General features: G+C 43.2%; 1 protein-coding gene across 6 annotated transcripts in view; it reads right to left on the bottom strand.

The window, feature by feature from the left end:
* Window positions 1-827: 827 nt before the first annotated feature.
* Window positions 828-24909, bottom strand: part of LOC147622112 (calcium-transporting ATPase 3, endoplasmic reticulum-type-like) — an 87497-nt gene continuing 63415 nt past the window's right edge. Inside the window, exons 10-35 of one of the 6 annotated variants that reach the window (XM_086823205.1) lie at window positions 22446-22531; window positions 22250-22351; window positions 17823-17876; window positions 14808-14909; window positions 14649-14707; window positions 14149-14293; window positions 13855-13962; window positions 13592-13744; window positions 13411-13515; window positions 12694-12890; window positions 11157-11268; window positions 6994-7092; window positions 6695-6840; window positions 6419-6476; window positions 6135-6227; window positions 6003-6053; window positions 5657-5788; window positions 5336-5437; window positions 5068-5122; window positions 4864-4949; window positions 4595-4743; window positions 4296-4401; window positions 4150-4203; window positions 3984-4032; window positions 3672-3770; window positions 828-1260 (exon numbers count right to left, since the gene is read on the bottom strand). In XM_086823205.1, the coding sequence (XP_086679331.1) occupies window positions 3700-3770; window positions 3984-4032; window positions 4150-4203; window positions 4296-4401; window positions 4595-4743; window positions 4864-4949; window positions 5068-5122; window positions 5336-5437; window positions 5657-5788; window positions 6003-6053; window positions 6135-6227; window positions 6419-6476; window positions 6695-6840; window positions 6994-7092; window positions 11157-11268; window positions 12694-12890; window positions 13411-13515; window positions 13592-13744; window positions 13855-13962; window positions 14149-14293; window positions 14649-14707; window positions 14808-14909; window positions 17823-17876; window positions 22250-22351; window positions 22446-22531 (2474 nt within the window). In that variant the 3' untranslated portion in view covers window positions 828-1260; window positions 3672-3699. Of the gene's footprint in view, window positions 1261-3402; window positions 3771-3983; window positions 4033-4149; window positions 4204-4295; window positions 4402-4594; window positions 4744-4863; window positions 4950-5067; window positions 5123-5335; window positions 5438-5656; window positions 5789-6002; window positions 6054-6134; window positions 6228-6418; window positions 6477-6694; window positions 6841-6993; window positions 7093-11156; window positions 11269-12693; window positions 12891-13410; window positions 13516-13591; window positions 13745-13854; window positions 13963-14148; window positions 14294-14648; window positions 14708-14807; window positions 14910-17822; window positions 17877-22249; window positions 22352-22445; window positions 22532-24909 lie in introns of those variants that run through there. The other 5 variants (XM_086823207.1, XM_086823209.1, XM_086823208.1 and 2 more) reach the window with 5 other exon arrangements.

Genomic DNA, 24909 nt, shown 5'->3' on the forward strand with positions numbered 1-24909 from the left:
TTGAACCAATGCTCTAGCAAATGATGAATGATTTATTTATTCCATGTATGGAAAAGTGTATGGGGTCTTCCATCATCTTTTATAGATCATTGAAACAACATACACAACATCTAAGGATTTCTTGGAGATTCCAAGACAAAGGAATTTTATAACTCAGTCACATCATTACTATTATTTGTGTGGGAACAGTTTCACTCCAAAACTAAGGCAAGAGTGTGCACAAAAAAATTTAGAAGAGAATCTTCTCTAGCAATAAATCTGTTCATATAGGGGACACTCTTGCCAATCAAGAGACAAAAACCTTACAAAATTGTAATAATTTCTCAAGAAAAATAAATTGCTCTCTAATAGCTAAAGTAAAAATGAGACCAAAATCCTAGCCAAAAAAATCTAGAGACTTGCTGATGTTGCCACATGATAATAGATGACAACTAGAAGAAGTCTAAAAACTTCATGCAACACTACACATAAAAGACCTCATCAAGTACAAGTTTTTTTTGGGGATATTGTGAGGGATATTATTTATTTTTATTTAAGTGAGGGAATGGACAGACCACATGCCATTTAGGCATGCGGGAGGAGGGGACGGGTATTGAACCCAAGCCGTCGTGGTGTAGGGCTAGAGCCCTTACCCGCTGGGTTATCCCCCTCACCACTAAGTACAAACTTAAAATGACGATAATACATGACCTTTACATTACATAAAAATATATGTTAAAATATTATTAGTTCCCAAGTCTTGAGCAACTATTTTAGAAACTTAACAAAACAAAAACTTTAAACAATCATGGTATGTGTCTTCTAGACACATAAGAAGATACATGTTGGAACATAATTTACTATCAAGACTCAAGAAAACATTAATGATGTTCTTGGCTGGCCACACCAATGAGGATATGTTACTTATTGTCCTTTTACATTGAAAGATAACTTTCAAAACATTGAATTTTGTTGTCCTTTTTTCTTGATGCCATACTCATATGGAACGGTATAGATAGCAAGAACTTTGACAATAATAAAGCTCATATAAACCAATTAGAACACTTGGATCATAGCCCCGGTTTGCATCATCTTCAAATCTTCAGAAGTAGGGCCGTTGCACTGATTTACCACACCTGGCTCAGAAACTTGAAGGTTTCCCCACCTGGTCAAAACAAGGGATAGATGAACTTGAAACGGCAGGCGGCTTTGCACACTGATTTTCCCTGTCGAAGTTCACATGTTCACAAGATCTGGTCTGAATTTGAAGTCACTTACCTGCTATTTTTAGCAAAAAGCCAGATTTCAGCCCTCTTGAAGGAATTTGTACACAAAATGATTTTTTCTTTTCCCACCTGGCCATCAAAAGGGTCAAATGGATCCACAATGCTTGCATATTTGGTTGAGGGTTCCTCTCCTACAGGGTTGACAACTTCACATCATATTCTCACGTCAACATAATATTTATCCAGCTCCTCGAAACAGGCCGCGAGATAGACACCAATATGCCCATTTTCACATGACTCCATGAGGATATTATTATGGTCACACCTAAATGTGACCCAAGTGGCTGCAGTCAGCACAGGCAGATGTTGCCTAATCCACTAGAATAATTAATCCTCTACCTACAGAGGTTAGGTGTATAAATGTTGAGGAAGCCAATTCTCGACTCTCCGTCCGGTAAGATGATCCACTCTTTGTGTGAGAGGGAAATGTGCTCCCTCTAGAGCCAAAGGCTTTGCACTAAAAAGCATACCCAAATAGGAGTTTACCACTCCTAGCAAATTGTCTCATCTCCAAGCCATGATCTTGAAGCATGAAAATATTTCAAAGTATCAATCTGGCCCTCTGCTAGAGGGTGGTGAAGTTGGCTTGTAACCAACTGTCTCTTGCAACAACGAGCGGGAAAGCCTCCCACCACCTCTATGTTCCAAACAGAAATCCTCAGTATTGGGTATAATGGTAGAATTGCTTCCTTGATCAAGTGATTGTAGTCATCTGTCTAAGACCATGGCAAGTGTGAACATATAAATCATGGTCTCTTTCTGCTTTGAGCTCTGGAGGTACTCCTTGGATAATAATTTTAAGATACACAAATATTCTCCCCTAAGACGTCCAAATCTTTGCACACCACCTTCCTAGTGTTTGGAGCGATCAAGAGGGGATCTATCAATACTTGCCAAGATTTAAACTGGGGGGATCTATCAATGCTTGCCAAGTTTTAAACTGGAACAAAGTCTTGCCTCCAGATGATGGGAGAATCGAGGAGGCAAGTTTCTCCTGTAATATGGAGATCCAATGGGACGTGAGCTCAAGACAAACCAGAGTATATTCCACCTGAGAAGTGGAAATTTCTGTGGAATCTGTGCGGAAGGGCTAACCCCTCTACCATAGGCTGAATGGAACTGTTGGGTGTTTGTCCCTCCTAAGCTAGGAGTAACCTCCAAAGACTGTTTTCTCAAGTTCCCCATGATGCTCCTCTTGAAGACCACCGCAGCAATTGAAAATATATAGTTGAGGGCCCTCAAAAGTAAGAGGTGCTTGGCAAATCTAGGCCTTTCTCCACACCTTGATCCATACCCTCCAAGTCTAACTACACACTCTACTGCTGTGATTGAGGTCTCTGGCTAGACTCATAGCCTCCTGATAGAGAACGTCTTTGACAATCCCTTACCACCTGTCAAATTTGATGGCCAGTCATGGGAGTTCAGACACTGGACAGGGGACAGCTGGGTGGGCAGAAATGGTAGCACAGAGGGCAGCAGAGGACTGGGTAGACATGGGCAGCAGAATCAATGAGCTGGGCGGCCAGCAGTGGACAGGGGACAGTTGGGTGGGCAGAAATGGGCTGTTGGAGAAGCAGGCACATCAAATTGGGAGGCGGCGGCAATGTTTTCAGTTTGTATGATAAAATGTAACATTCTTTACAAGTTCGACTATGTGTTATTAAAAACCTCATTTATAATGTTGATCACAGGCGTTAAAACACTTGCTTTTTCTCTCGGTTGTCTTTCTTATGTACATGTAGGAATTTCAGTCTTGCATAAGGCACAAGTAACCCAAGAAGACGGACCATTACATGTACCAGTGGGGCATGCTATCCCAATGGACACCCATCTTTTTGGTACCATTTTAAGGAACGACAGACAAAATGGGAATATCATTCGCCACCATAGGAGCATCACACACCTCACGTAGTTAGTTATAACACCCATCTTTTTGGTACCATTTCAAGGAACGATAGATAAAATGGGAATATCATTCACCACCATAGGAACATCACATGCCTTACGTGGTTAGTTGTGCATAGTCAACTGACACACTTATTTGCCCCTGCTGAGACCTTCATGTCAGTTCTATTCAGCACATTGTACTGGGGCCATTCAAAGATAGGTTAACCCATTGCGAAGGGACATCCTCCTCTATCACTTGAAGAGCAGTGGCATGGTATATAATAAAAGCAACTTGTTTGCATGATCATGTGTAGAACTATCTGTCATCAACAATTCAAGCTACTGCACCACTTGTACATTCTCCGCCGTAGTAAAAATATCAACCCTCTGTTTTAACGAGGATAATTCAAATTTAAGGTACTAAATAAATCATATACCTAAATTGAGTGAAAACTCAACTGAAATGAGAAGATGCCAGATGGAGAAAGCCTCTATATCAATGCTGAAATATGACCTTACATAAAGGAAATGGAATATTGGAGCGCTCTCAATGTTGACGTGTCTGACTTTTAGGTAGAAAATCATGCCGCCGCCTTAGATTTAACGGAAAAATCGGGCCTGCAAGTTTCACAGAAAGCAAGAAGTGAGAATGTCAGTTGATATCAGCAAGAACTTCACACTCTCAACAATGTCAATCTTAGGGTCTTTAGAGAAAGCCCCCACCCGATTGGATGGCAGGCAGGGGTTGGTGGACATGGATGTTCCCCCACCCATGAGGGACCGGCAGGGCAAGATCACTATCTACTTGTGTAATAAAATCAGGGATAATACCTCTCATGTGCCTAGATAAAAACTTCAACAACTCATCCACAAGGATCACCTGCAGAGAGGTAGGGTAAAAATCAGTGATGAGAAAAGAAGTTGAGGTTGTGTTTTAAAAGATCTCTACTTTCACACCAACATAACCATGTTCATGACAAAAAACACCGGGACCTACGGGGAAAGAGAACCAAAAAACAGCTTTCCATTCCATAAAAGAAAGGGGGGTCACCTGTGATCCAAGGAAAAATGATTAAGAATACAGTAATGAAGAGGTCTACTTACACATTTGCAAGTTAAAAAAAGGTATGGAATAACACGTACAGAGAACATGACGGATAAAGGCTGTACGTAGAGAATTAGAAAGTGCAAAACCATTGTCACGGCGATGGATCCAAGTAGCCAAGGATTACTCCACGGAGGCAGAACTCTAAAAGGTAGGCATATAATTAGCTTACAAGATCATGAAGGCAGAGAGTTTTGTTCTTCTGTTAATCCCATGCATACCAGAAGATTCTAAAAGCTATCCTTTTTTACATCACACACCTTAGGGGTTGTTCATGTTCAAGTATGAAGACAGAAGATCTCGGTAGGAAAAATTCAGAGCACAGATATACACTTACAATAGGCTTTGGTTTTCACTCAAGTTGTTGAGAGCATTAAACATCTCAACGACAACCAGAATGCTCATAGAGATGGTCGATGGATGCCTGTCCTGGAATACACTGCACGAGTAGTGGAATTTGCCTTCCACACAGCTGTCAAAGTTCACCTGCACAAGGACGGTCCCCTCAATGCTCTAAAGAAAGCCAAAAGGCCGTATAATTTTGCCTATGAAACAAGCAGCAGTATGCCTGAGCTACTTGCAACAGGTGCTATTACTTCCTCTTACCAGTTCTTTGTATGGCAGTCTAGGCCCCGCTTCGAAGTACAAAAACCACCATGCAAATCCTGCAACTGTTGCTAGGCCTACGTAAGCTGCACACAGAGACAAGGCTTTTTAGATGTGAAAACATTTCACGAAGATGTTTATGCAAGGGTGTTAGTGATATGATGCAAATTTATCTCCACTAAGCTAGTCTGAATTCTAAAATACCTCCAATAACGATGTACCGGAAGAAAAGCCATCCGTTAACAATAGCTTCATCCAGCTGCAGCAATAAAAAGACATTAATATTAGCTACAAGAGTTGAAAGACTGTAGAAGCCATTTTTCTTTTTTCTCTGTGGGCCTGCCCAAAGGCAATTTTTCCGTGGGTGGTCAAGCCACGTGGGGTGCCATCAGGGGAGCACCAGCTGGGATTTGAACCTACTATTGCAACTCTTAGCAAACAAACAAGTCCTAATTCTGTTAAAAAATATTACCTTCCTGGGCCACATCATCATTACATTCCGGTCTTGCTTATTGAACCCGATTGCAGTTGCGGGAAGTCCATCTGTGACCAGGTTTACCCAGAGCAATTGAACCTGGGAAGGACACGAACAGGGAGGGTTGAATGCAAATTTATTAAACTATTAAGAATGCATATTTATAAAACTATTGAGAAACCCACACCAGGAACCTTTGGCCTCATCTGGGTGTATTATGTAATCAGCATTATGTTCCATTTAGTTTGTGTTTTTTTTTTTTGCCGCAAGGGGGGGGGGGGGGGGGGGGGGGGATTGCCGCGGGACATTGTTACTTACAGGAATGAGTGCCTCTGGCATCCCCAGGACTGCACCGACAAATATGCAGACAACTTCTCCGATGTTGGAGGAAATCATGTAGCGTATGAACTGCTTTGTATTGTTGTATATCGCCCTTCCTTCTGCAACTGCCTGCACAATGTAAGCAGAGGTGTTTCTCATCTTTTTAAGATATGTTTGAGTGGACCTCGAATCAATACTCAATACACATGCGCATGCGCATGTACACACACGCGCGCACAAAGCAATTACCTAGCTCACGTGATGGAGGTTAAGTACATTCCAATTTTCATACAAGCCCCGTGCCCTCTGAAAGAAACCTAGGCAATGAATGCACAATACTCACAGCAACAATTGTGGCAAAGTTGTCATCTGCTAACACCATGTCAGATGCACCCTGCACAAAAATAGAAATTAATGTAAGACCTTCAAGGGATCATAAAAAGATGCTTTTTTCAACACCTTCAGAAACATATACCTTAGCCACAGCTGTACCGGATCCCATAGCGATCCCAATGTCTGCTTTTTTCAATGCAGGAGCGTCATTCACCCCATCACCTGTCATTGCAACCTGCATCAACCAGTTTCTGATTTCAAAGCCTCTCTTTATCATAATGATGTTTAAATATCAGGATTGTAAAAACATAACTTGCACACACACCCTGTGAACACAAACTGCAAAAACCAAGCTTAGATCACCTTGTGAATTCCCTCTTAATGTGAGGCCATTCCTGATCTCACTTAATGTGTATGCATACTCACCACTTCATTCTGGCGCTTCAGTGCCTCTACCAGCATGCTTTTGTGTGATGGCTCCACCCTGGAAAGATTTCAAAAAGCATATGATAGAAAGACATGAAAAGAAACACAGGCACATTCTTTTAAGAGCATAACTGTAGAAATACAGCACTGGCTATCCTTGAACAAGTCCACAAAGAAGCATTTGATACATGCCAACAACTCCATTGCTGTGTACAGCCCTGCCTGCTACAACTTGATATTAAAGACTCAATTGCTGCACTTTTTTCCTTACTTAACCTTGAGAAGAGGACTAGTTTCTGAAGAGCTACAGTCTGCTGTAAAGGTGAAAGGCATTCAAATTCTGATGCCGTGTAAGATTTTCCTGCTTTATCATCAATGTGATCGAAAGCCCCTATGCGGTCACAAACAGCTTCTGCTGTGGCCTATTTCACAATAAAACCAATCAAGATGAACTAAAAAAACTGGATTCTTACTAAGGCAACCACATAAAGAATATTCAGAGCCTCATTGAATAGTGCCAAAAGCAATACATTCACAAGGTCAGGAATGTAGCAGTTAGAAGCAAAGTCTCCCACCTTGTTGTCTCCTGTAACAACGATGACACGGATTCCAGCTGCCCTACAAATTGCTAATGATTTCTTCACGTTTTCTCTCGGTGGATCCAGCATTCCCACCTGAGAGACAAAAGCAGAAACTGAATTTATTTTTTCCCCGGTAGTAGATCCTTCAAAAAGTAGATGTTGAAGCCTGCCCGATGGGAGTTATGAGAAGTCGCCCAAAGGCGGTGTGGATGCCCCTGCTCAATGACAGGTGAGATGCCTCCGGTGGGAGCATCACGCCGGATTCGAACCTGGGATCCCCCATTCTCAGTTCACCCCCCACAGCTGGGCTAGGACTCCATTGGCAAGCAGCAACTGAGTTTAGAATAGCAACACCAAGAATAAACAAACCATTGGCACTGATGGGGAAGTAGCCATGGAATGAGTAACCAGGAAAAGGAGAGGACACAGAGAAAACAAACAGGAAATCGATAAAAAATAAAAATGAAAAAAATGCATTGAAATTGCCACAACACAAAAAGGTTGAAAAGCTTATCAAGCCTCATGAGCTATGAAGTCCCCGCTAGCTGAGAGTGCACAACACCCCCCCCCCCCCCAACACACACACACACACACACCCACAACCACCCACACACACACGCGCGCGCCATGCAAGAGGAAGATGTTAGATCTCATCCCTCTATGGTTATTCGGGCATGCCTCGGTGACCATTATATCATGCTGACGGATTGGTATCGTGGGTGAGACCACTTAATACTAGCGACTCAATGTTATCAGTATATGTATTTAGGGACATGCTAGTGTTATAAGTATTGTGGTTGATCTCCATCTTAAATATTGAGCTAGTGTACTATGTTGGCAAAGCAGTTGACGGAGGCAATGGAAATCTTGAAAGGCACAAGTCACACACACACACACACAGAGAAGGTCAAGTTGGCAGTGAAAACTCTCACGTAAGTGGGAGGAAAAAGATTAACAAAAGTTTTAACCCCTAAAACAAAGCCCCAAAGAGGTCCAAGCAATGTGTGCCATGTGTCCCTATATATGTGGCTAAAAGTGGCTATAAGGTTTAAAAACCATCAAACTAAGGCCCAGTGTGCTTAGCACTAATACAACCTAACTCCTACAAAAATGTCCTAAGATCAATCCTCAAATGGAATCAAGCCCAAACTTTGCAGAAAGTTTCAAACTTCTCTTGAGAAAGCGCCTTTGGAAGAGACCCACCACATTGTCCTCTGATAAATGAGGACAATAAATGACGCTAATGTCACCTGCATGAAGCCTCTCTTGCAAATAATGATAATGCACCTCTATGTGCTTGGTCTGTGTGGAAAAGTGGATTCCTCACAACAGCCATAGCACTTTGACTATCTATAAGAAGGGGAGTAGCACCCAGTTGATGGCATGTATACAGGTCATCAAGTAACCTCCTCAGCCATATGCACTCAACCGTGGCTATTAAGGCTGCTCTGTACTCAGCTTCACATGAAGAAGTCGCCCATTGTAGGTTGATTTTTGCGAAGCCATGGTATGGAAGAATTCCCCAACAAAAAGCAAAAGCCACTGGTTAACTGTCCTGTATTGTAGTCGCCAGCCTAGTCTGAATCATTGTAAATGCAAAGCTGAAAGTCACCCTCCCTGACATAGAACAATCCATAAGTCTGTGTGCCATGGAGATATCTAAAGATACGATTGTTGACAGCTTGCCAATGTTTTGTCCCTAGGCTATGCATAAACTTGCTCAACAGGGAAACACCATAAGCTATGTCTGGCCATGTTGAACACAAGTATATAAGGCATCCCACAGCCTAGCTATACACGGTAGCATCAAAAGGCTCACCTGCATCAAAGCAACTGAGCTTTACACCTGTCTCAACTGGTGTGGCTATAGGATTGCAATCCTCCATGGAAAAACTTTTCGAAAGCCCCCCGAATAAACTTTGATTGAGACATAACAATGCCGCCATCCTTTTACATAAACTGTATGCCCAAATAGAAATGTAAACAACCAAGATCTGACATTTCAAATGCCTTCTAATTTTTAAGCTTTGAAAGCTGTAATTTGCAGCTTACTGCTCCCTGTCAAAATCACGTCATCCACATACAAGATGACTATCACAATGTCTAAACCATCTCTCTGCACATATAGAGTACTCTCGGCAGGACTATTTTGGAATCCCTGGCTGGCCAAATGTGCATGAATATTCTCATACCAAGCTCGAGGAGCTTGTTTCAGACCATAGAGTGACTTCTTTAAGAGACACATCTTGCTTTCATGCCCTGCAACCACAAACTTCAAAGCCTAGAGGTTGTTGTACATACACCTCTTCCATAAGATCCCCATTCAAAAATGTCGTCTTTATATCCAACTGATGCATACTCCAACCATGGTGAGCTGCGAATGCAGTGACTGTGTGAATGGTTGTCATTTTTGAAGTAGGGGTGCATCAATGAGTGTCGCAAGAGGATTGCCCAAGAGAAAGACAAGAAGAAGGATGGAGGCAAGAAGTCTACCAATACTGAGCAAGTGTGTTATTGGTGTATGTGTTTGTGCCTATATTGTGTTGCCATGTCGGGATTGATTGTGTGGATTCCAATTAATTATTGTAACTGACATGGTTGACGTTTGTGAGATAGGTGATAAGCATTTTAAATACCCAAGTGAGGAGAGGGAACCTCTCATGTTGGGGGGGAGATTGCACCCAATGCTCTGTCTTGTGCTTTTTGTTCATGCTTTGTCTTGGATTGTTTAATTTGCTTATGTCCATTCAAGCTATGGTTGTAAAAATGTATGTGGTTGATTAATATCTCCTTGTCCAAAATCCTATCAGAAGTATTGATTGAATGTGCATTGCAATGGCAATAACATGGCTGTGCTTTACAATGCCTTTATCTTCATTGACAACTAGGTAGGAAATTACTTTTCTAAAGCCAAGCTTAATGTGATGTCACATTCTAACCAACATGGCCTCTCCCAACTTGCCGACCAACATTTTCCAAGGTGGTTGTCAATGAGATTGGTAAGGGTTGAATCACAATGCGAGCATATCTCAACCGGGTCAGCAACAACTCCTCTTAGGTGAAAACATGAAAATGGGATTGGGACCTTGCCAACATCAAGTTTTGACACTTATGATTTTGGTGTGACACCTTTAAAAACTTTTGTCTATGCTTTGAAATATTCCAAACTTTTAAAGTATCCACATTTTATTGAGTAGAAATATGGTTCTTCGTTCCTATCAGAGCAGCTCTGTTGACATCAGTTCAACATCTTGCCAGTAGATGCAACCGCTAAACACACTTTTTTTTCAAAAGAAAAACCAGCCAACAGGCTGAAATACATGCTCAGAACCAGTCCCCTCCCTGGCTGGCCGCTCTCAAGAGGAAATGACCTCGCTCCTAAGCACTCTGCTTGGGCATGTGCTACCATTCCTAGAAAATAAAATTCTTATTAGCCAAATCTGGGCTAACAGTCTTTCTGAAAGTGTTGATGTCCAATCAGTCGCCCTGTATGAAGGAAGGCTAACAAATCACCTTGTGACAAGGGCTTAAGATCTTTCACACCACGCAAGTGAGGCTCGAGCATTGGCCTGTTTGTTAGATCTCAGTAAATGAAAATAAATAACATTGATGCATCAACTAGATGAGAAACAACGAGTTTCTAGGTGTAAGATTCAGAAGATCTTGCAGAGATACAGGAAAGCTGCGTTGATGGACAGCGACTCAGGGGCTTCGTGTGGGCGGATGGGTGGGGGAAGGCAGGAGAACATGCCACCTCCTAATCTACATATTCTATACCATACTTATCTAAAGCTTCTCATGGTCTTAAGTCCATGCCACCTCCAATCCTCTCTCACCATGTAGCTTTCATGATAATGGCCAACTTGACTCTCATCCTCAATGACAAAAGTGCACATGCCTTGTGAATGTATGTCTGGATAGCTTTCCCTTATCTTGTCTTCTACTTAACATTCAAACCCACAAAAAGGTAAGCAAGACTATCACTAATCCAAAGTATTGATTACCATTAAAATAGAGCGTCTATTGAGAAAGAAAAGGCTCCAACTTTGAGGTCACTCGCTTAATATTAGTAGAATTTCCCTAATCATTACTTGTATGCATTTGCAATGATCAAAAAAGCATGCATAAGGGTAATAATGCAAGATGGAATCACATACCAAGCCCACAAATGTTAAGTTACATTCATCTTCGGCAGTCAGTGTCTGCTTGGCTACTGGCATGAGCTTCAACGCAATTGCAAGGCATCGCAATGTTTCCTTTTGACCAAAGCTTAACATTCACAAGAAAAAAGGGAAATTTTCACAGTTACAAATCTTGTCTAAAAATAATAATGTTAACACTTAAAATTATAGCAATATTACAATGCAGTATTAGATCAACTACTTCAAAAGAAATACACAATTTTTCACAAGAAAATCAATGTAGATATAGACATCAAACCTCATATTAATTGCAACTTTGTTTTAGCCTTCTCTCTCCCCCCCCACACCCACCCCCCCCCCCCTCCTCATTATGTTGACTTTAGAGTAGTGGGAGGAGTTTTTGTACGTGGGAGGACCTTTTATACAGATTTCTACCTCTTTCAATGTCCAGCTTTTTATGTGGAAGTTTGAGTTTTGTGGCCGCTTTGCACAAAAAGTTCAGGCAAGGCTTGCAAGGTATCCAACACCAGCTTGCTCACCAGGAAACCAAGGAGCAAGAGGCTCCAATCAATGAGTACATGATTAGTGACCTGTATGATGACAATCAGGACTCCTTATAGCCAAGCATCGTCAACGTCGACTTGAGGTGAGCCGCTTTCACTCTCATCACCGACACCGACACCAACGTTCCCATATGCTCCTCCCCCAAGCCCTCCCAGCATTTCTCAGTTGCTTGGGTTACCACTCCATTTCTCAATGGAGACCTTAACTGAGACATAGTTGCCACTAGGCTGATACCTCCACATATCTCCTCCAAAGAGAAGACTTGCACGCTGAAGATGTTGAAAGTTGAAAGGACCATAAGGAATGGATTGACAAACTTCTGAATGGGCTGATTTGGTTGCATCTGCCTAAGCATGTCCCTAACATGGTTCGTTTGCAATCCACACTCAAGGGACAAGAGGGTTCCAACCAGAGAAAATTGCAGCAACCAAAAGGGGAAAGAAAATCCATGTTAAGCCTGGACTGTTCTAGTAAAAAACACTTGAATACCCACCTCTGGCATGAGGGGTCCCAAGCTAATCTGCAGGCCCCACAACATTTGAAATGTAATTCAGAGGAGTTCCTACACTCTACAACAGCCCCCAAAGCTCCAACCACAATTTCAGTGTCAAATTGACAGCTTTTCCTCTGGACCTTGTCCCTAGGTGGCTAAGGTTAGGTGAATCTGTGAAGGTGTCGATTCTTGTCTGCACAACACAGTCCACAAGTCCAACCCTAGTCATTTTTCCAGTCTAGCAGTCCCTATAGACGTCCACTATAACCCACGGGAGGGCGAACAACCTCATTATGGCCATGGGTGACAGCTTCCACACCTTCCTGGACACACTGCTTGCTTTATCATTTATCGAAGCACTGAAATGCATAGGCCCTTACATGCAAGTCTGGCATGGAACTCGAACAATATTATGTCAGCCAATCAAAAGACCACATCACAGAATCTCGTAAACTTGATGGCTAATTTCTCTCAAAGTAAATTTCAAAAGTAGACCTGTTTAACTTCTCCTCTAGCTCTGCACGGATTTCTGTGGTCATGGGAGCAGCTGAACCATCATCATTACAAAGCACATATGTACATCGTGCAATAATAACTTCCGGAGCACCCTTGCAGAAAAGAATCTCCTGCTGCTTTCGCGTACACAGAACACTCATCATCTTCCTTTCTCGGGAGAAATCAAGCATTGCAACCTGCAGTTGAGGAAAAATTTAGCATCTCATTTTCTGAATGATTGAAGCTCTAGTTTGCAGTGAAACCATAGTCTTATGGAGCAGAAACCGACGTGGGACACAACCATAGTCACATGGAACAGAAACTGAAACCAGAATGGATGTGAGAAACAGCTTGAGATAAGGAAACAGCAGGCCTTCAATATCATATCATATATAGTATAAATGAAACGTAACATTGGGGAAAAAGAAGAAATGAGGAAAAAAGTTGAGAAAAATAGGGGGAAACATGGATTTGGGTCAAATCAAAGAAATATCTCGAGAGAAGATCGGGAAACTTGAAACAGAAACGGTGACTGTAAAGAACCGGTGTGTATGCGTTTTTGGCTTGGAAACAGCCGTCTCTTTTTACTATGTAACAAAACTCTTACTTTTAGTCAGGCCAGAATGATTTAAAAACCGCAAAGGTTGCACACAGGTGTACCAGAAAATGCAGATAACAAAGATATCATCCTAAACGATTCCAACACTGATAAAATACCTTCTTGAATTGCTGTTCCCAATAGTTATTACAGTATGCGGTTCGGTCAGTTTGGCTAAGCATTGTCAATGCGGTTGGCATGGAGTCAAAGCCTGGTAACCCTACCTTTATACACACCAATATTAAACGTTAATGACATAAAAACATCAACTGAAAATATGTCATTTCAAGAGTGACAAACCTTTTCGGCAAGAACGCGCAGAGCAACTTCTGTTGATTCTCCAATCTTCTCATAGGTCCCTTTATCTGAGTTGTAATGCACAGCTGATTCATTGCAAAGGGCAGAGCACATTGCAATGTGTAATAAGCAGGGTAGGTGTGCAGGGTGTTCGATCTGCAACCCAAAAAAGAAATGGATATATTTAGTGCGATGACACTTTAAAAAAAGCTCTCAAATAGAGGCTTTGTTCAGAAAGATCATGCAAAAGGCACAGTAATGTGTACCTGAACACCAGTGGAGTTCAAGATCAGACCCTCGGGTGCGTAGGTTGTCCCAGTAACCTCATACTGAACAGAAAATGCACCTTTATGTACGGATGGGATCACACATATCTGTATTCATAGAAAGTGAAATTTTATTAAAGCATATATACGAAATATCCCAAATCATAGACATTGTGCCCATGGGACGTTGCCCATGTTGCTATCATACCACCCTGCAGAGGAGAGGGCATGATTAAATTGCATACCAAAGATCAACATTTTTCAAAGAAGGAAGATCAAGGCACTTCAACTTACCTTTGAGACTGACATCATGTTTGTGGTTAAAGTGCCAGTTTTGTCACTGCATATGACCGTGGTGCATCCTAAAGTCTCAACTGATGGCAATGACCGCACAATTGCATTCAGCTTAGCCATTTTCTTTGTTCCAAGTGCTAAGCATCTACAGTCAATGTAGCAGACACAAATGAATAACATCCAGTAAAACTCATGCACTGGAAGAAACTAATTCATGCACAGCATCTTCAGTTTAGAAGAGGATGCAGTATAATCAGCCTATCCTTAAAACCATGCACATGCGCATGCACACGCGGAAGCAGGTGTGATCATACTGTGCATTACCGTGCATGCATGCATGTGGGATCATCATGTGTACATATGTGTGACAAGGTTCAGTACTTTCGTTTTCTTCGATCTGTAAGTGAGATTTATCAACTTTTGATCCTTTTCAATGAGATCATCCTAATCCTGAATCTTTCAATCTTGAGAAAAGTAAATTTTTTGGACATAAATCTTACGTTGTTACAACAGCAGGAAGCCCTTCTGGGATTGCAGCAACTGCCAAGGCAACTGCTATCTGCAAGTGGGAGGAAGGCATTAGTAAAACACACAAAGTGAATTGCTTAGCTTTTGCTCTTTAGTCCTTGTTTTCTACAATTTGGACAAAGCTGGCTTACCTTGAAATAATGTATTGCACCACCTAATAATCCTCCGTGTGTTGCATCACGAAAGTGGCCAATATTAACTACCCATACTAGCACACAAATTACTGCAATCACCTGCTATGCATTTGTCAGTTCTACGTGAGTCTCATGCAGAACAAGGGAAGAAAATGGCACGACCAAGGAATGCAACTCAAAATTGTAATATTTCCAATATTTCAACACTTAACAACGCTACCAAAATGGGGAGGAAAAAAAAGGAGAGGAGATGCCTCGAAAGCCACATGGAAGGCTCAATTGCAAGCTTACATGCAGACAGAGCTAGATGCCTTGAAAGCTCCCATGTGAAGGCAGAATTGGATGCCTTAAAAGGCATCATGGAAGGTTGAAAACACATGTATGGAATCTGCTGAACTCTGCAAGGAGCTGGATGGCATGAACGCCACCATAGGGAAAATCCTGGAAGAGGGTGAAATATGCATGCGGGCAGCCCTAGCTCATGATGTGAAGCAACACCATAGGGAAAATCCTGGAAGAGGGTGAAATATGCATGCGGGCAGCCCTAGCTCATGATGTGAAGCAACTAAAAACTGCACTGGCAGAGACTATGGCCACAGACGAGGGGCTGACGAATGACTTTACCCATGGTATCATTGTACTATTCATGATCTCATAGGTCCTTCAGGTCTTTGTAGATGTTCATATATCTTTCAGTACAGCTTAGATTCCCCCTACCTCGACCTCTCACGACATGAGATCAACCGGATCATCCAGTTAGATCTACTCGAACTCCACATACATCACACATGGGTGTCGCTGTCAAAGATTGGTAAGAAGTGTGACTCTACAGAGATCACTTCTTGAGACTCTCAAGGGATGGATTCATGGAGATCCCGGGACACATACATATACACTATGCATATCGTGATTGGCCAGCTCAGGCTATCCTCCCACTGCCTAAGAATAGAGACTGGCAGAGCCGAGAATATTCCACGGGAGGAGAGGATATGCACAGTATGCATCACGGGAGTGGTAGAGAATGAGGCACATAATCACATTATATGTTTAGCTGTCTGGCTTACTATGAGATACGGGGGAGATTCCACTGCATTTTCCAAGAGAAATTTGGGCCACTCACTCGGGTGATATGCAGAATGATGATCAAGGATTCTACAACATGTACTTATCGGAGCATAGACGACACAAGGATATAATGTTGAGGCAACATGCTGAGAGACAAGCCCAACCCCGACAGGACACCTCCCTGAGAGCCATCAAAAACTTCTTTGTGATACACGCATCCACATCAAAGTCCACCACCCACCAATGCCTCCGCTCCAACATCAGAGTCCACCACCCATATTAGTGCCCCTGCTCCGACTTCAAATCCCACCACCCATACCCGCGCCCCAAAGGAGTTCTTAGCAAGAAAGCCTAATCCATTGTATGTGCCAGACGCCCCCCACCCAGAGCATCAGAGCCCTCCACCACACAAAAACAGATCCGGGAGGTTCTCCACCGACATAACATGCTCCCATCATAGAGGCCTGACCCTCTTTCTGCCCTGAGATTGGCACTAGGTGAGGAGAGATCATAGGATAATCATCTGCAATGTATATTTTGATCTTCCAATTCTTCCATGGCTCAATATATCATTGTATTACTTATGGTCTCATAGACCCTTGGGGTCTTCCGTAGACAGGATGCAGAATGGGAGAGCACAACAAGATCATGAAGGGATGCTTGCTGAGCATTTCTTCCATGCCAAGGATGTGTTGGCTCCACTTTTGGTTCATATGTTTAACAAGACAGTATGCAAGGGTTTTCCCAGTAGTTGGTCCTCTAACACCATTGTGCCCGTTCTGAAGGCAAGTGACCCCATGGACCCCGGCAACTGCAGGACTATTATGATTGGTCACACATTGGCCAAGATTTATGGATCAATCTTGGATCATGAGCTCAGCCGATGGGCCGAGGAGCAGAGACTTAGAGCACCAAGGCAGGTAGGTTTTTGGAGAGGACACTCCACACTAGATCACATTTTCACATTACCGGGCATCATTAAGGAGGGGAGAGCTTATGGACATCACATATTCTGTTGCTTTGTGGATTTCCGCAAGGCTTTTGACACCGTAGCAGGATATCGAAGTACCAGCAGATATGCTTTGGGAGATCCTCACTGTATGAGTCCGTCACTAGCAAGAGTATGGGGCCCCGAGGGCTTGACTCAGATGTCACACACAACACTATCGGAGTGAAACAGGGCTGCCCCCTGTCTCGTACTCTCTTTGGGCTATACATTGATGAGATATCTGACTGCATAGATAGACAGCGAGGACCAAGAGTACAGTTGGCAAGAGTCTTGATACCTATCTTATTGTATGCAGATGACATTGTCCTTATCTCTGATTCACCAGAGAGGCTGCAGAGGCAGTGGATGCATTACGGGCTTTTTACAAGGATTGGGACCTCACAATGAACCTTGGGAAGACCAAGGTTATGATCTTTAACACATTCCCACAATGGGTAGGCAGATCCGCACTTCAATTTACATAAAGTGGGCAGCCCGTGGAGTACGTGGCCTCTTATGTATATCTTGGGATCACTTTTGCCAGACCTCAGTTCCCTATGCGGAAGGCAGCCAAAACCAGATTGATGCAAGGGTATACAGCAGCTTTGGGCTCATTTGCATTGCTCACATATACAGTTCAGGAGCCGAGGACGAAGCTCTGGCTGTTTGACACATTAGCACATCTGCATTATTGTATGGTGCTCCCATTTGGCATTGTTATTATTATTTTTAGTTTCCAATCCATGATGAGATATGCCATGGACATTATTGTATCACTTTGGTCTCATAGGCCCACTGGGTCTTTAGTAGACGTTTAATCTCTCTCTCTCTCTCTCTCTCTCTCTCTCTCACTCACACACACACACACACACACACACACACACACACACAAACACAAACACACACACAACTATAACAAAGCAGAAAACACACATCAAAGTCCATTAATCTTACATCACCTTTGATAAGAAAGAACCAAATTCATCAAGCTTCCTTTTGAGTGGAGTAATTTCCTGTTTGTGCACACAATGATACCATGGGTATCATGAATAACATCGATCACCAAGCTACAGTATAAACATAAGACCCACTACATGTAATACAGAACGTTACTATGGCCAAGAAAGCCATAAAAAATATACATTCATGATAAATAGCTGCTTGTTTCACTGAAAATCCTAGCACATCTATATCTGTGCATGTATCAAAACCTTCCTTTTCTTTTATGGTTGAGAGAGAGAGAGAGAGAGAGAGAGAGAGAAGAAAGAAAGATATATTAACGTCTATGAAAGGCCAAAGTGGCCTATGAGAGCAAAACATAGTACACAGCTGATGGTGTCTCATCAAAAGTAAGACCAAAAAGACTAAAAAAGTCCTAAAACAGTCCTAAACAGCTATGAAAGGAAAATACTCCTACTGATGTACAACAAAAGTGTATAATATCTACAACTAGCATAAGACTGGTGTAATCTGCTCATCTCAGGGTCTCTCTCGTGGGGTGTTGTAAGATAGAGAAACTGAAGTGGCAGGGCAGTCGTCTCCTGTGGCGGGTGATGATGGCTCTAATCCACCGGTGGTGAAGCGGCCGTGGACGAGGTCCTGGTAAGCATGGGCGTCTCGCTCGACAAAGTGCTATGGCTCTATCAAGGGTGACTCCTCTTGAAGGACGTCTATGGGACGTCTGGCTCGTCGAGGGGGTAGTGGAAGTCCTGGTCGTATCTGCCGGGGTGGTCCTGGCCCTGAAAAAATATGTCATGGCTCGCTTGCAGGGTGGATCCTGGTGTGCTGTCCTGGCTCGTAGGAGAGCCTCTCAATGGCGTCTGAGCTCCAATAAGAAAAGCGCCAAACACCTCTAATCCTCAAACTCCATCACATGTCATAATGGTCCAAAACCCTCTCAGAAGAGACACCAGTATCTCCCTCGTATCTCATAGTATACAGCCACTTCCTGGTGACATAGCTGACAAATGCGGTCTTCTGGCTTCATCCCCTCGTATCTGCGAGTCTCTACCCTTAGCTGATGTGATGAAGTGCGGATCTGTCCAATGGCACTGCGAATGCCATGTGAGAGATGGATGTCCATGTATGTAGACCGTTTTGGGGAGAAATGTAGAAAATGGTCCCGATAGTGGGCCATCTTCGTGCCTAGTGGTAGGGGGGGCTGGACCATGTCCTTTCTACATCTAGCCTCACGATGTCCATCCTGATCACCCTGTTTTGCTCAGAGCGACTAAGGTCCAAGAAGGGGTAGTCCAGGCTGTAATCAAATGGAGGGAGTGCATTAATCGTCATGCCATGTAATCTCAGCCAGGTACACATCTGGGTGTACCAACATCGTGTATCGCCATCTGCTGCTAACTGCCTGGAAGAGATAAGTGCTAGGTGTGGGTATCTCTGTCTGGGCAGCTCCCATATCCTCTGCAAAAATGTCACTGACTAGAACAGGGCTTCGGTAACCACTGGTGCGGCTCCTATCTCTGCTCTGACAATCTGATGAGGTACCGATGGTTTGCTCATCATGCGTGTGATCATAGTCACCAGTGGTTTCTCTAGTACCACAGAGAGAGAGAGAGAGAGAGAGAGAGAGAGAGAGACTAGGGCAGAAAAGATTTCAAGTATGTGTGATATAATATTTTTAATTAATGTCTTTTTGTATTCCTTAATAATCTACAAAAATTTCAGATAGCCATAAATAATACATACTATGATAAACAGGTGTTTTCATGATGTAATATTGCAAGGGAAATTTTCAAATAATAAATGTTCGTAAGTATAATATCATCATTAAAATTCTTGTATATAAAAATATTACACAGTAAATATATATATTTTTGAAAGAAATAAGGCTCTTTTAATTACGAACAAAATGATATAAAATCATAGACGAAGGCTCGTGGAAGATAATCATAATACATAACATACACTCATTTGATAATTCCAAGAGAGTCCCAAGGATTTAGAAGAGAAATATATCCCATGTTCTCATTTCTTAAGAAAGGCACTAAGCCTAGATTGTGCAGATTTAGAAAGACCCTAAATACATGCCTAAGTGGCCATAAGAGTGTGTATAATATCTCCCCAATGATACATAGTGACTCAGTATAAAGGTCGTCTGAGTGCCATCAATAGCCTTGCTGTGATATTGACAATGATCTCCTAGTAGGAATCCACTGGACCTTGAGATGATACATTTGGTAAATTTGGGACCTGCCCCAATGTGCATGTATGGACCACCCCTCTATGAATCTTGAGATGATACATTTGTAAATTTGGGCCCTGCCCCAATGTGCATGTATGGACCACCCCTCTATGAACCTTGAGGGATCCATAACCTCATTAAAAATGTGTGAAACAGACTGGGCTAACCAGGCAATATAAACTTGTAATGTGGGTGAAATTTGTCATCGGTCTACCATTTGAGCCACTTTATAGAACTCCAGATCATCTAGGAGTCTCTACAACTCCAAACACAAGTTGAACTAACTCAATAAAGGCCGAGCATCTAAGGCATCATGGATTTGCACCAAAAGCATTTCCCCATTGGTCAACCAGCAGCCCACCATGCAAAAATTACCGAGTGAAATCTTCCTTCTCCTAAAGGAGTGCCAAAGTTGATGCCAGAACTTCTTCTGTACGAGTAATCTCAAATCTCTCCCAATGTGGTGTAAGAGTTGGAATTCACTGTAAGGATCTAAGCATGGATAGCTTGGCATTTGTAACTTTATATTCAAAGAAATTGAAACTCCTCATAGGGTTGTTCACATCAATCCGCTCCCACTCTCCAAGTCCCAATAAAGAAATTGGATCAGACAATCACAATACATCCATAAACTCCAAGAATCACAGAGAGCTGACTCGGAAGCAGGGTCAATGTACCAAGCTACATATTATCCTAACAGACTGCATAATAGCTCCAGTACTGGGTGCTGATCAGGTATGCAATTCAATCTTCATCCCAACTTAGTAAAGGATGGCTGTCCCCCCCTGGCTCCAAAGAGTATCAACCACTTGTAGAGGTACTCTAGTCCCCATCAAACAGGGACAAGAAGCGTAGTGAAAGGTGCTAGTAATCCATCTGTCAAGGGTAACGGTTGCATCAATATAAACAATACGTCTCTGTCTCCCATGTAAGTGTTAAACCAAGGCATCTCTCTAATCCTCTGGAAGCCTTCTGAACACCTTCAAAGAGAAAACTGTGGAAACAAGGCTCATCTTGGGCCCCGTTCGGGCCTCGCGATGTCAGGACAAGGTGTCCCAAGAGTAAAGTCTACCTACTCCATGTGTGGACCGTTATGATATAGCAGTCCAGTGTAGCATGTAGCCTATTTGGCAGTGTGCCAAGTCTAATCCAAGCCATCTCTAAACCATCTAGCCTCATAGGCGACCTTCCGGTGTGAAAATGGGGATGCAAGCGCCCGAGGTGCTCTACCCTGGCTACTACTCATAATGGGGGCCATACAAACATGAGCTAGCCCATGCCTAGACAATACGATATGAGGGTGCAGCATTAATATCCAACAAGATCCAGGCGCCCAAAAAAAATTTATTCGATGACCCACCCAGTCTGAAGAATGATATGGTCCACTGTTAGGTTGGAAGTGGGAAGTCTTGGGTGTCACAAGATTGAAGAATCTGTCCTCCTTAATCAAGAGTAGCTAATCAATGATTACAGGCTATGTTAGAATGAAACACCCTAGAAAAGTCTAGAAGGCCATATGTAGAAAGATAAAGGGAAAACTTACCTTTTTGTATCCTCAGTCTAATTTGTTCTAATAAAAAAACTACTTCTCAACTCAAGTTGAACTTCATTCTTGAGAGAAAAGTTTCCTATGACAATGGTGGTTGCTAATTTGGAAAAGAGAGAAACTATCAAAGGCCCCTCTTGAATGATTTTGGCTTCTTGGCAAGATTAATAAAGACCCATGCATGACCTAAAAAAGACGGAAAAACAGCCCTAGTGTAAATTCAGAAGGCTAAGCCCTGGCCTATGTTGATAAATATTTTCAAGTTTTGGTATTATGATGTTGCATATGTGAATACAGCTATTAAGATTAAAGGTTTGTTTAACGTTGAACCATGGTGCTTAAGAGAGATTAAAGAAGCCTAAAGTAGTACGGGGCTGCGATATATAGTCGGGTGTGTGGCTCATTTGTGATTGAGTTCCTTGGTGGGAGTCTGACCTTGGGAGAGGGGCCTCCCAAGGATCAACTACTAGTTAGGCCCACTGGCAAGTCGGACCAGTGACAGTGGAGTTCAAGTAATAGCTCTGACCCGCCCTTAGCCCAACTTCTTCTCTAACATGGTATGCAAAAGAAATCATTAAGGTTAAGGGTCAAGAAAACCCATATTGAAGAGCATCCAAATCTTGAGAGAGTGGTGGTCTTACATCTGCAGTCTCAGAGATTGCATCACGTATTTTCCCCATAGCAGTCTTCGAGCCAATACCAGTGACTACTGCTCTTGCTCGTCCAACAGTAACCACAGTGCCCTGCAGGTGCAGAGCTATCTGAAATTAGGCTTATCCTGCTAGTGCAAAAACTGCAACTGATTTCACAGACCAAAGATGCCAAGGTATAGTTTACAGAAAACAGTATGTTTGTTTTGTCTTGATACACAGCTTTCTCAGCATAGGTCGCATCAATAGTTTTTACCACAGAACAACTTTCCCCTGCCATCAAAACATGATAGATAAGAAAACCACATCCAAAACTTTTCCGTAACTTGAAAGTTCTCAGCATGTTTGCCAAAAAAAGCACAGAATCTTTCATCACAAATCAAGGTTGCAAGACCACACAGGGTAAGAGTTAAACTCAGTGTTTGGAGCTAAAGTAAACAATCAAGAAATTCATCTCAAAATTGAATTCTATGGTAAGACTACCTCAAAATGGCAACAAACGAAAAGTCTGTCTGCCGGTCTCTGTCCCTTCTACACCCGCCTGCCCCTTCTGCCACTGCCACAGCTGCTGTCGCCTTCTTCCTTGCCCCACCTCTGTCCCTTCTGCTCCTGCCTGCCCCTTCCACCTCTGCCCCAGCCGCTCCCGCTCCGCCATTGCCGCTCCCGCCTGCCCCTTCCGCCTCTGCCATTGCTGCTCCTGCTTCTGCCCCTTCTGCTCCCGCCTTGCCCACCCCCCATCTGCACCTGCCATCTGCTTCCGCCTTTGCTGCACCTACATTGTCCTCCCCCCGTTGCCCTTTTTACTTTGCAGCATTTAAATTTGGATTCAAGTCGGCCACCCATTGTCGATTGGCTCTATGGCTTCTGTCGCAGCCAATCTTTCGTCACCCCCCAAAGCCGGGAGAATCATCAATTTTTCACAAGACAAGCTCCCCTCTCTTCAGCATGACATTGACATTGAGGTCCAGACCACCCTTGTTGCAAGGGTTTATGGCTCCCACCCCCCTCATTCACAGGCCCGTGAATGGCTTCTAGCAGCTCTCACTTTGGATACTCGTCTACTTAGTCGAGGTTTCTTCCAGGTAGACTTTCATTCTCCAGAAGCCACTTCTCAAGTTTTGGCTGGCAGCCCCTCCCTGTCAACGGAAGGGCAACTGTACACGGAAAATCTTATCAACCATGAAAACTGAAACATATAAGCATGCCAGACAAAAAGAGATGACAAATCTGCACAGTATACCACACTAGGGGCCAGAAGATGGGCTGACCACCCCCCTTTATGGTTAGATTACCAAAAAGGAGTCTGCTTCCAAATACAACTTCATGGGTGCCCAAGGATTCTCCACTGGCTAGCACCTGTCTCTTCCAATACAATATGAAAGCAAAACAAATACATATGCAGAATTTTGTTGAAAATCCTCAGCATTAAAGGCACTTCCGGCATCAAGCACAAGCAGCACAACTATGGACAGCCCATACCACTCCGCATCAGCCCGGAACAACCTTGTGTCTACACTTTCCTCCTGTTTGGCTCACAGGGCAAGTCGACCAGCCATGGAAGGCTGTTTACAGCAGTCAACCAGCCCTCAGCAACCACAGAAAAATGCGACCAGCAGCAGCACACAAACCCGCAAGCTCCAAGTCGGAAGGAAACTTGTCCAGATTGTCCCGACCAGCTTCTCCTCTCTATTTTTATCCCCTGTCCAGCCTCTGTTCAGGCTGTGAAAACCAGCCGGCTAGCAGTAGAAGACACATAGAAAGAGTCAGCCAGCTTCTCCCATGCATCCGTTGAACTTCAGTCGCGACGGATGGCTGTAGAAGCTTGCCAACAAGCTGCAAACCAGCCAACCAGCCCTCATGCACCACTGAAAAGCATGAGTCCCCCTCCAATCTGGAGTTTTTCTCAATAATAGAGGCTCCCCGCCGGAAATAGCTCACTCGTGTGCTTTTTAGGTCCAGAAGGAGGCGCCTACTTGAAGAAGGCCCAAATATTGTCCAGTGCCCAATTTTTGGCCGCCACGTGTATTAAATAAGTCCTGCTCAATGTGTACTCACTTATAAGTTGTCCGGTCACTTATAAGTGAGTGTGAGCCTGCACCAATAATTATTAGCATGTGAACTCATAAAGCTGTAAATTGAGTTTTTGGGGATACTTACCACCTGCAAAACACATGTAGACCACCTATTAGTCCCAAACAGGTGTGCACATACACGTTCATAGGGTGCCCAGGCGTCCCCGGCCCCATGGACAACACAGGCAGAAATCTCAGGCATTGTCTAGGCAAACAAGACAAGTCATCCAAAGATAAAATCAAAGTCATGCACACACATGAGTGCAACTAGATTGGAAGAAACACCCATCTGCTCAATTGTATCCGATAAAATGTCCAGGGCTCATGATCCTTCCGAAACCTTCCCAAAACATAAATACAAAAGATCTCCAAGATAGCTAGTCCCAGAGAATTTCATCATGTCAGGCTCCATGGGCCACACATGTACACCATGTCAGGCCCCACAAGCCACACATGTGCTATCATGTCAGGCTACAACAGCCATACATGTATTGTCCATATGCCACACAGACACACCATGTCAGGCTACACCAACCATACATGTATGTCATGTCAGGCTCCACATGCCACACATGAACA

This window comes from Cibotium barometz, chromosome 29 (genome assembly GCF_041138505.1).
Source record: "Cibotium barometz isolate CiBa-2024 chromosome 29, ASM4113850v1, whole genome shotgun sequence".
Taxonomy (NCBI): Eukaryota; Viridiplantae; Streptophyta; class Polypodiopsida; order Cyatheales; family Cibotiaceae; genus Cibotium; species Cibotium barometz.